Below are 11,291 nucleotides of genomic sequence, written 5' to 3'. Positions count from 1 at the left end.
GAAGCCTCCTCTGCCCAGTGCTGGTACTGACTCTGTTTGCAGGTGACCTTGGGAAAACACCTGACCGCTCGCATCCTGTGCCTCATAGTGCTGCCACTGGCTCTCTACATTGCCACCTACGCTGTCCACTTCATGGTGCTGAACAAAAGGTACCGCCAGAGCCTTGCCAGTGTCTCGCTTCTGTCCTTCTCTGTCTCTAAGCCCATGGAGGAGCTGCGTGATTTCCTAGGTCTGTGGTTGGGATGACCCGAAGGGGACCCAGGGTTGGTTTCCTCTGGGTTCTGTCTTATGGGTACCCTGGCCTGAAGGAAGAAGAGAAGGCCTTTGTAGCCAAACTGCCTCTTGTCCCTAAAAATAGTCCCCTTGTGCTAACAGGGATGGGGGACCATGAGCACGTACAGTTGGAGTGAGGGTAATAATAACAAGGACACCAGCAGCTCCCATTTAGACGGTAGGAACTGTGTCAGAACTGTGCTCAGTGTTTTGTATACATTATCTCATTTAGTCACAACAGTTCTTTTGATTTTTTAAAGTCCCCGATTTGTAAATGAGACGTTGAGACTAAACGAGGCCAGGTACCTTACAGAGCTCGCCTAACTAGCAGGGGAGCTGCAGTTGGACCCAGTGTCTCTGACGCCGTCCCTGTGTCTGCCCACTGCACCGCACTGCCACTCCCCTGTGCGTGTGTGCTTCGCTGCTCAGTCGTGTCTGGCCCTTTTGTGGCCCCATGGACAGTAGCCCGCTAGGCTCCTCAGTCCGTGGGATTTCCCAGACAAGAATACTGGAGTGGTATGCCATTTCCTTCTTCAGGGGATTTTCCCAACCCAGGGATTGAACCCCCATCTCCTGCACTGGTGGGAGGATTCTTTACCACTGCACCACCTGGGGAGCCCACCACTCCCTTGTATGTCTTTTAAACCATCCACTCAGAGCTCTTCCCAGGGCTCCTGGGAAATCGTATTTTCACTCCTTTAACTGCTCCCTTCCGCTCCGCCCTCCCCCGCAGCGGTCCCGGTGATGGCTTCTTCAGTTCTGCCTTCCAGGCCCGGCTTTCAGGAAACAACCTTCACAACGCGTCCATCCCCGAACGTGAGTGTCTCTCGGCCTTTACAAAGAGAGAAGGGCAGGAGGGATTCCTGGGAGTTGGATTGGAAAAGACGATATGATAGCCTGAGTTACTTTAGATGGCAGAGTGGGAGAAAGATCCAGTTAAATCTGGTCTGAGCACTCATGAGGGTGAACAGGGACACAGAAAGTACAGAGGAGGGCGTCCTGAGCAGTGAACTTTTTGATCAGAAGACGGCTTGTCCGATATGGCTATGGGAAGGTAACAGAGGGAACCTGGGGGCGGGGGATTGAGCCCTTTGGGGCTAATGGTCAGTTCCCACCAGAGTGTCCTGTTCACAGAGAGTAGTTGAGCGCATGTTAGCCATGTTGGAGGCTATGGGGCCTGGAGTAGGATCTCTACGTGATGTGGCTATGTGAGCTCAGTATATTAAGAGGGAGTGCAGAGCTCTGGGGATCAAAGGTGTAAGAGATCACTTCTGTAGGGGGTCAGGGGGCAGGGAAAAGAGGCACACAGAATGAGATAGGTTGGGCCCAGGAGATTGCTTCCTGGAGTCATGGACAATGTCCTGTGGTCTCTCCAGGGCCTGGAACACAGTGGGCCCACCCAGACTGTGGAAGGAATGAGAAATAGGAAAGCAGGTAAAAATTGGCTTGGAAAGGTAGACGTTGGGTTCCACGTTGGCTTTGAGAAGCTTGAGGAAACCCACGCAGCGGGGCCTGTGGGCTCTTAGCTGAGGTTTTCAAAGGAGTCCTTTGAAAAGGGACAGTTGATGCTGGGCGTTGGCTGTGGTCTGAGAAGAAGCTGTAGAAAGAGAAGAGGACAGGGAGAGGTCAGGTCACTGGGGAGTGCCGGGGAAGGGCTTTGCAGGAGCAGTCCAAGAAGGAGTGTGGGGTTGAGGAGGGAGACAGCCTAATCAAGACGCAGCCATGGCCAGCAGCGTGCGGGGCTGTGTGTGCTGGCCAGCATGAGGCCTTGGAAGGATGATGCTGCGGGGTTATCAAATTGCTACTTGCCATTTAAAAGGCCCAGTTCAGTTATGCTCTCTTCATTAAACCATCCTCTTCTCACCCTTTGGGCAAGAATTTATTCCTCCCTTCGCTGGGCTCCCACCATGTCACACGTTGTCACACCTTTGCTGGAACATGGGCACATCGTCCTATGCTGGTCACTGTGTGAGGTCATCGTCGTCAAGACTGGTCTCTGCTAGGTCCACAGCCAGGCCTCCTCCACCTTTGCATCCCCTGTGTAATTCATTGTTTTGATCAAAATGAATGAACAGAGGAGGACAGGAGTGCCCAGCTCAGGTGCAGGGAGACCTGTTTCCCTGGAGTGGGGATGGGTGGGCAGCCGCCTTGCAGAGCATGGAGAGGAGGGGCAGTCCTGAGCGAAGAGGCTTCTTCCACATAACCCAGGGCCTGTGGTGGGAGGGATGGATGCTCTCGGGTAAGCTGTTTACTGTGGGTTTTTTCCCTTAAATTCAGATAAAAAACCCAAAATACCATTGAGCAACTACTGCATGTGGTAGATTCAAAAGGCACAAAATGATATGCAGTGAAAAGTCTATCTTAACAGCCTGTCTGTCTTAACATTATATCTTGGAGAACATTCGAGATGAAGACATAAATACTTTCTCCTTGTTTATCCCATGGAATGTATATAGTAGACCTTGACTAAAGGACAAGTTGTTTCTGGTCTTTGCTGTTACAAACAGTGCTTTGATAATAGCATTGTGAAACCCAGCCTCTTCTGAAGTGCTTTGGAGTGGGGAGGGGCAGGGAGGGTGCAGGTGAGACTGTGGTGACCTCCCCCTTGAGGTGACTCCCTTGGGGTGAGGAGGCAGCTGCGTGTCTTGCTTTCCGCAGTCCTGGGCCCAGTGGAGTCTGTTAGAGGGTTGGTGGGTCCTGTGGCTTCAGAGCCGCCCCCAGCCCAGTCAGGGGCCGCATCCACCGTGGGCCAGCTCACACCATCTGCTGCCCTCCTCCTCCCAGACCTGGCCTACGGCTCCGTGATCACTGTGAAGAACCTGCGGATGGCCATCGGCTACCTCCACTCGCACAGGCACTTCTACCCCGAGGGTGTCGGCGCCCGCCAGCAGCAGGTCAGTGGCCCTCTGTGCACTCGCACCGCGGCCGCCGCGCTGATTGCCGTGTCCAAGCCCGCCCTTCTCTTTTTGCCTCCCGTCCTGTCCCGTACTCTTTCCCCTGCTGGAAACACCCTGCCCCCTCCTGTACCCTTTTCTCTTTTCCCTGGCTAGCTCTAGCGTCCCAGGCTGCCACTGGGGACTTCCCCTCTGACCACCACGTCCCGCCTCTTCCTGGTCCTGGGTCAGGTGTGTCTAGTGTGGGTGGTGTTCTTGGCACCCTTGATGAGCCTGTGTGGTAATTGAGCTGGGAGCGCTTCCTTCCTCCTGTCTCCTTGCTGTGCAGCTGCTGGCTCCTGGGAGGCTTGGGTGCCTGGCTCGGTGGCCGGCACAGAGTGGATGACGAGCAGAGCATACAGGTTATAAACCCAGAACTGGGAACCAGACTAGTGTATCTGAGTTTGAATCCTGGTTCCACAAGAGTGTGACTTTGAACAAATTCCTTAACCTTTCTGTGCTTCCATGGGTCATCTTTAAATTAGGGAAAATAAATGGTACTTCCCTCCATCTCTAAGGTTGTGAGGATTGAGGGAGATGATCCATGTGAAGTGCTCATTGAAGTGTTAGCCATGAGTATCATCTGAACGAGCGAGGGACACTGTCCGTGTCCACGTGACAGGGTGGTCGGTGTGGCTGTGGGGACAGTGCCTGAGAGGGAGGAGGGTGTTAGAGAGGTTGGTGGGACCGGCTAGTGAAGAGGCCTCCAATAGATTTAATTTTGTTCTGCTGACACTGGGGAGAAAACTTATTGAGAAACTTATTAAGAGATAAGATGCAATTAGGTTGCTAGTTTAGAAAGACATCTCTAGCAGGAGTGTGATGGATTGGAAGGAGGAGCAGACCAGAGGCAATAGTCATAACAAAGGATGGTGAACAGTCCTCAGGGAGAGGTGGGGAGTGATTCAGGGCCCAGAGACTGACACATGTCGGGTGAGCCATATCAGGTCTGTAGTCTGGGGGTCAGGAGGTCAAGGTGCATGTGTGATGATGCTGGTTCACTGTAATCAGAAAGGGAGGAGGAAGCGTGGCTTGGGAGACGAGTTTGTGGTGTGTTTTCTAGGCCTGGGGCCTGTCTCAGGAAGGAGACATGAGTGTGTAGCATACAGGTGTTAGTGACACAGTGACATTGCCCTGAAGGGGTGTGCAGAGGGGAGGGCAGCGTGTAAAGCAGCGTTAAAGGCGCTCAGAGTGGCACTGGGGAAGCAGCTGAGAAGGAGGGAGTGGACGGGGAGGCTGGAGGAGAAGGGGAGGGCCTGGCAGCGTCTCCGGGGGCAGGAGACGCTGGCAGTTCAGGTGCTGCAGAGACCGCGGAAAAGGAGGCCTGGGCAGGGCAGTGTGGGAGGCCTGGCAACTTGACCAGGAGGCTTCTGTGGCGTGGTCAGGGTCGAGCTCTCAGATGGGTGACCTGAGGAGAGGGAGGGAGGCGGGGGCTGCAGGGCTGGCTGCTGTCCTGAGAAACTTGAAGTGCAATTTCTCTTCCTGCAAAATGGGCGAAATCGTTACTCTGTGAGAAACTGTTGCATCTCAAAGTGTTTTATTATTTCCTTATTTACTAGAAAGTTGACCCAGAGTATTGGGTTTTGGTATCAGTTTCCCATTCTGGGCTCTCTGCTTGTCTCTAGGGCAGTGGTTTTCAGCCCTGACTGCGCTTTTTTCATAAAATCCACTGGAGAGCTTTTAAAAAATTCTGAGATTCTTGCTTAATCAGTCTGGGATGGAGCCCATGCCTTGTGTATTTTTGTTTCAGTTTTAAGCTCTACAGAGGAGTCTAACATACAATTTGCCCTTCTGTGGTGATACCTTGCTACTGATGTCATGTAGTAACAGATGTGGTGACTGGGAACCTCTATACTGTGACTTCCCTGGTGGCTCAGGTAGTAAAAAATATGCCTGCAGTGCAGGAGATCTGAGTTCAACCCCTGGGTTGGGAAGATCCCCTGGAGAAGGGAATGGCAATCCATTCCAGTATTCTGGCCTGGAGAATCCCATGGACAGAGGAGCCTTGGCAGGCTGCAGCCCATGGGGTCGCAAAAGAGTCGGATACAACCGAGCAACTAACACTCACTCACTCATACTGTGCAAAGAGCTGTGTTCTGAAGGCCCTATGAAGCTGGTCCTAGTGCTGCCCACCTGAGGCCCATGGGTGGAGACATGAAGTCGTGAGAGTTCTCCAGCGAGCATGTGGGCCAAGGGATAGAGAGTCTGACTTTGTCACTGACTGAGTCTCTGAGCCTTCCTCACCTGTGTCTCCATCAGTAAACTGGGGGATTGGACTTAATAACCTCTAGTAGCCCTCCCTGCCCTGTAGGTCAATGTCTTGTCAACAACTCTGGGTCTTGATTTTTAAAGTATTTTAAAAAAAGTTAGACATGATCTGAGGACCAGTGTTTATCCATGTAGATTGATGTACAACATTCTATTGTAATAGGATACCTATGTTCCTAGGAGACCTCATATTATAAAAAAAACTTCATTGTAAAAATAAATGTTTCAGTGGGAAAAAGAGGTCATGGACTTACATTCATAATAAATAAATGACTTTTCTAATAGGAATTTTAATAATAATGATTTTTGTAAAAAAACAACACAGAGTGCCCCTATGAGCACCACAAAACCATAACATCCTTGAGTAAATTCAGGTTGGGTGAAGTAGATGTATGGGCTATTGTTTCAGAGTTTGAACTTAATTTCTCTATGGCTGCCAAACTTTTAACTTCTTGTATGTTCTTAATACTGTTGTCCCTAATTTTTTCTGAGAAAGCAAGAGCCACTGAAACAAAGCAACCATAATATATGCATAATTTTTCCCCATATGCTAATTCCAAATCACTTTTGAAGTAAATGTCATGTTTTATCCAACTGGAGTTATTAAAACTCACGTTGTAAGAGAGAGGTGTTTATTTCTGTTGCTTCTGGGTGTTTATGTGCTTGTTTGCATGCTTGACACGATTGTATGTATGTAGTCCATCCTGGGAGCTTTGGATTAGCTGGCCAGGTTTGAATCCTGTCTCTCTAGCTGACAGGCTGTGTGACCTTGAGTGGAATTGCTTAACCTCAGTTTCCTTGTAAGTAAGGTGAGGGTAGCCATCGTACCCACAGCCTAGAGATGAGATGTGCCCAGTGCTTAACACAGGGCCTGGCAATAGATGGTAGCCCTTTCCAACAGCAGCAATTTTATAAGCCTTTTCCTGTGCTGGTAAAAAAAAAATGCCCTGAAATGTTTTCTGTGTAATATTCTTTCCTGTGGACATTCTATCATGTTAACTATTCTTTTGTTATTGGGGTTCCCAAGATTTTTGCTGGTCGATTAATCGCAGCATTACATACGTGTGCATGGGCACACACACACACGCGCCATTTTTAAAAATTAGTATATACAAAATGGCTGTGGCTAAAATTTCAGGCTTCTAGGACAAGATATTAATAGAGCTTCTTCCATTTCATTTGGCCACATTCTAGAAAACATAATAGCCTGAATTTTTCATGTAGAGAGTTTGAGGCATGGTCTTGATGACTTTTTAAAATGCACTAAATCCTCTTTGTGTGCTGTAGACTGTGTTACACTGTGTTGTCATGTTTCCTGCCTCAAGGAGGCTGGAACTTGAAAGACAGGATGCAGGGAGGCACAGAGACCAATCAAAAGGGCTTTTGTGGGAAGATGCCTCTAAGTGCTGAAGGAAGGAGGAAACGCACTTAGCAAACACTGCTTCTGGCCCCGTCTGGAAACACGGCCCCTCGGGTGGGTGGCTGGGGCTTCTGAGAGAGCCCGGAGCAGTCCCGGCTCACTGCTGACTGTCCTGTGGCTGACTCTGCTGATGGTAACACTCTCCTCCCTCCCACCACCCCCTCCTTCCCCCACCCCCCCAGGTCACCACCTATTTGCACAAGGACTACAACAACCTGTGGATTATTAAGAAGCATAATTCGAACTCAGGTAATGCGGCAGAGAACTGATGCTTCTATTGTTACTTACTCTGAGCCTTCCTTAACATTTCTCATGCTTCCAAAAGAATGGTTCTAGGATGGGCTTTCCTGAGCATTCTTTGCCATCTTGACTGATCTCAGTTATCCTTTCAAAAGTGATTTATTGAGCCCCCACTATATTCCAAGGACTGTGGTTGGTCTAGGGATAAGCAGTGAGCTAGAGTGATAAGATCAGGCCCTGAGAGCTGTCATTTTGAAGCCAGAGAACAGGCCGAGGCTCAGACTTGGTCTGGATGAGGTTCCCTGGGTACGTACCGGGGACACACAGTCGCTGCTCTCGTCTGATTTGGAGCACAGCAAGCCTTGCAGACCCCAGCGTGTGGTACGGCGTGGCTGTCCGGATGTGATAGAGGGCTGCTGCCCACTGCTCATCCCAGAGCTGGGCCAGTCAGTGGGAGACCCGTGGGCCTGCCAGCCCTCTGGCTGGCCTTGTCTAGGCCTGCACAGCTGCCTCTGAACGGCCTGGGCGAAGCAGCTCTGAAGCACACCTGGCCTCCTGGGGCTTTGTGGCAAGGGCTGTGTCTGTATCTTCTGTTTTTTGGACAGACAGCTGGCTACCTGCAGGCTGTGCCTTCTGCTGCAGTTGAGAAGAGAAGAGAACAGAGGGCGTCTCCCGCTCACCTGCCGATTGTCTTCTGCCGCAGGTGTTCACTGTGACTCCTCGGCAAACACCTCCTGGCTCAGCCTGTCTCGAGTCAGCTGCTCCTGGTCTTCATGGAGAAGTGGCAACTTCTCATCTGAATTCATCTTCTCTGTTCCTTTCCCCAGCTCCTCTTATTGCCATGGTTTTCTGACTAGAAACGTGACCGACATGACCAGTGTCTTTGCACCTACTCCTCAGTAATATGAACTATGACACCATTGTGTGCCTGCATGCTCAGTCGCATTAGTCATGTCCAACTCTTTGCGACCCTGTGGACGGTAGCCTGCCAGGCTCCTCTGCCGGGTCTGTTCTGTACCCTTATAAGACTGGTATAGATTGTGCTTTGACTTAACAGGCCAAATATAAGTGGTCTATTGCAATGAGGATTTATGAGGGAAGACCAGCTGTCTTTCTAAAGTCAAGTGGGCACAGACCAGCTCTTTAAGCATCCCTGTTCTGTTACCCTGTTGTAGCTTCCAGGTTAAGGTGGCTGCGTTTCACCCAGTAACGAAGGAGTCGTGTGAAGGCAGGTCGCCCCAAGCACTTGGGAAGTGGGAACTGTCTAGATGAAGGGTTCTGTGTTCTTGATGGCCGTGAGTGCCCCTCCCCCACAGGCCCATGTGAAGTAAAACTTCCCTCCCCGTTGATGTATCTGATCTGTCATCTTGCTGATTATTCTTTTTAAGAGACCTTAGGAGGCAGCGTAGGAATGGGCGTCTCTCCAGCTGAGGTCTCGAATTCTCTTGCGAGCCAGTGATTTGTCCTGGTAGATCTCTTTCCTGACCTTGAGTGTTGGTGTCCACTCCTGGGACAGAAATTTGCAAGGATCCTTCTGTGTTGCTCTGATTACTGCCACTTTCCTTTTCCACTGTCGTCACTTCATTAGATCTTCATTGGTCTTGACTTCTTGATGATGTAGAAGTAGTCCTTTTCTTCCATCATTTTCTTTGGTTCACATTGATCAAGTCTATTGCCAGAGACAAGATAATCACTAGCAAAATATGCAGGTTTAACGTTTGATTTTGAAGAGAGCTGTGCAAATGATCATTTGCATGGGATTAATATTTGGCAGACTTTATTTTTACTACCCAAAGGAAAATCTTATTATTTATCTTCCCAGCTTAAAAATCTTCTAGTTGGGGGCTTCAGTGCTTGGCCAATAAAGGCCACGTTTCCCAGCCTGGCATACACAGTCTCGCCCCACTTGTCCACCCCCTGACCGATTCCCATTCTCCTTTCTGCCTGCCTTAACCATGTAAAGTCATTTGCCATTGATCAAATGAGTTTTTCTCTTTCCTACCTCTGTGCCTTTTCCCCACTCGTTCACCTGACAAAATTCTCCCTCTCCTTTAAGAGTCTTTTCAAGCATTATCTCTGGGGCACGCTTCCCTTCTCACCTCAGACAGTTGGCTTTGGTCCCACAGCATTCTGTCAGCACCTCAAACAGGAGTTACCACATTGTAAATACTATAACTCTTTACTGGTAGGCCCTCGATTAATACTAGTTTAGTGAGTGAACGATTTCGGACATCAGTGCTTGTTTCTTCTTGGCAGATCCCCTAGACCCTTCACTCCCAGTGGAGTTTGTGAGACATGGAGACATCATTCGACTAGAACACAAAGAGTAAGTAAATTTGCTGTTTGGCATAAATGAGTGGTTTGAGCGCCAAAGGTAGGGAGCTCTTTTAAGCAGGAAATAAACAGAATCAGATGTGGACCAAGCCCTAGTAAACAGAGCAAGGCTGCTATGCTAACATGGGAGAATAATTACTTTGCCTGTTTTGGCTTTGGGAAGCTTTGGACTTTGAGTTGGACTTTGAGGGTACCTTTCAGTTTCCTTTTGCCCAGGGGCAGCTGGGGGAGGGCGGGGGAGAAGTATTTGAATGGCCCAAAATTTCTTCGTAAGGGGTTGCCTTTAAAAAGATATGAGTCTGTTTCTGAATATGGCAAACTAGTTCACTTCTCCAGTGTTCTCCCTGAAAATAACTCAAAATGCCAGAACAATGTAAAAGCATCTTTTGAAAAGCATGAAGAACGGACAAAATAGTAAGGAATTACTACATCAAAATCTCAGTGAAAGGGGAAATACAGAGAAAAAGTGGGATGCTGTGGCCCTGTCTGCCTTGTCCCTACGATCTTGAGTTTTGAGCTTTGGCTTTTGACTGCCTCTTGAAAGAAGTTTTGAAGGCCAAGCTTTAGGCTCACCCAAAGTGGTGAGTTATTGTGATCTTCACTTCAGATTTATAACCCCCAAAGGCTTGGTGTTAGGGTAAATCTGCCCTATCTACCTATATTCAGAGTTTATTTGGGAAGTCAGAGTGCCCTGGGGGTTAAGGTTTGTCAGGGAAACAAAATCTGGTTCCTGAGAAGTAGTGATTACCAACTGATCTTCATATGGATTTGCAATCCAAATTGATTTTACGTGGATTGTCTGAAAATCTTCAAGGCATGAATTTAAATGAACATAATCCTAGATGTGGTAATGTCTCCTAGGTACCTGGCCAAAAGCAAATGTGAATCCTCTTTTGGGAAAGAAATGTTGTTATCCATTCCTATAAATCGTTTTTCAGTAACAGTGTACCGAAAAAGTAACCAAACACTCAAGGAAATAGGGCACTATGTACAAAATGAATGGGAACAGTAGATGACAGAAGCAGCCCTGCAAAAGTTTATGTGAATTATCACATACAGATTTTTAAAATAAAATCAGTGGTTATTATATATATATATATGTATATATATATATATATATATATATATATAAAAGCTATAAGCAGTGTTTTTTCCCTAGTCAGTAGGATTATGGATACTTTAATTTTATTTTTATAATGAACATTGACTACTTGTTATGGATAAAAGTAAGGATTATTACAAAAAGCAAAAGTAAATAAAATCTCAGTTAAACCCTGCACTTCCTGCACAGATCCCCACTTGGTAAAACTGACAGGAGCAGAAACAGTAGATGGGAGGGAGGAGGTTTGCCTGTCTCTGGCATATGTGGATTACAAATTTTAATTTTCTTCCCCCTAAAGCTGCCTCATAAGTCAGACTAGCTTGCCTCAGACCACCAATGTGTTCAGTCATCCCCTCTGCCCACTGCTCAAGTTATGGGTGAACAAGAAGTGGAGCCTTTTTCTTGGCACGTGGTCCAGTACTCCTGTTGGTCTGTCCCTCCTGGCTTGGGCAGCTCTCCAGTTCTCTGGGTATTTCTTGTGGGTGAATGGGCAAGAAGGTCCTGGTTTGTTGGATTTAGAAGTTTTGATTCTAATTTTTCTTCCCTGAACAGATGACTCTGAATATCCTGGGTAAAAGAAGAAACATCACACATCTCTTTTCTTCAGGATAATGGCACTTCTCTCTCTTCATTTCCAGGACTTCTCGGAACTTGCACAGTCACTATCACGAGGCCCCCCTGACCCGGAAGCACTATCAGGTCACTGGCTATGGCATAGTAA

At 48.3% G+C, this 11,291-nt stretch overlaps 1 protein-coding gene across 3 annotated transcripts in view; it reads left to right on the top strand.

Annotated features, from left to right (window-relative positions):
* The window catches only part of POMT2 (protein O-mannosyltransferase 2), a 45,276-nt gene that overhangs the window by 24,578 nt on the left and 9,407 nt on the right, over nucleotides 1-11,291 (top strand). For all 3 annotated transcript variants that reach the window (XM_005212200.5, XM_005212199.5, NM_001192896.1), the window contains 6 exons: nucleotides 43-149; nucleotides 1,007-1,089; nucleotides 3,058-3,167; nucleotides 7,077-7,143; nucleotides 9,391-9,460; nucleotides 11,209-11,287. In XM_005212200.5, coding sequence (XP_005212257.3) covers nucleotides 43-149; nucleotides 1,007-1,089; nucleotides 3,058-3,167; nucleotides 7,077-7,143; nucleotides 9,391-9,460; nucleotides 11,209-11,287 — 516 coding nt within the window. The remainder of the gene's footprint in view (nucleotides 1-42; nucleotides 150-1,006; nucleotides 1,090-3,057; nucleotides 3,168-7,076; nucleotides 7,144-9,390; nucleotides 9,461-11,208; nucleotides 11,288-11,291) is intronic.

This window comes from Bos taurus, chromosome 10, assembly GCF_002263795.3.
Source record: "Bos taurus isolate L1 Dominette 01449 registration number 42190680 breed Hereford chromosome 10, ARS-UCD2.0, whole genome shotgun sequence".
In the NCBI taxonomy this organism is placed as follows: Eukaryota; Metazoa; Chordata; class Mammalia; order Artiodactyla; family Bovidae; genus Bos; species Bos taurus.
Note: the sequence above shows the minus strand (reverse complement) of the source record. Positions and strands in the feature narration are given on the sequence as shown.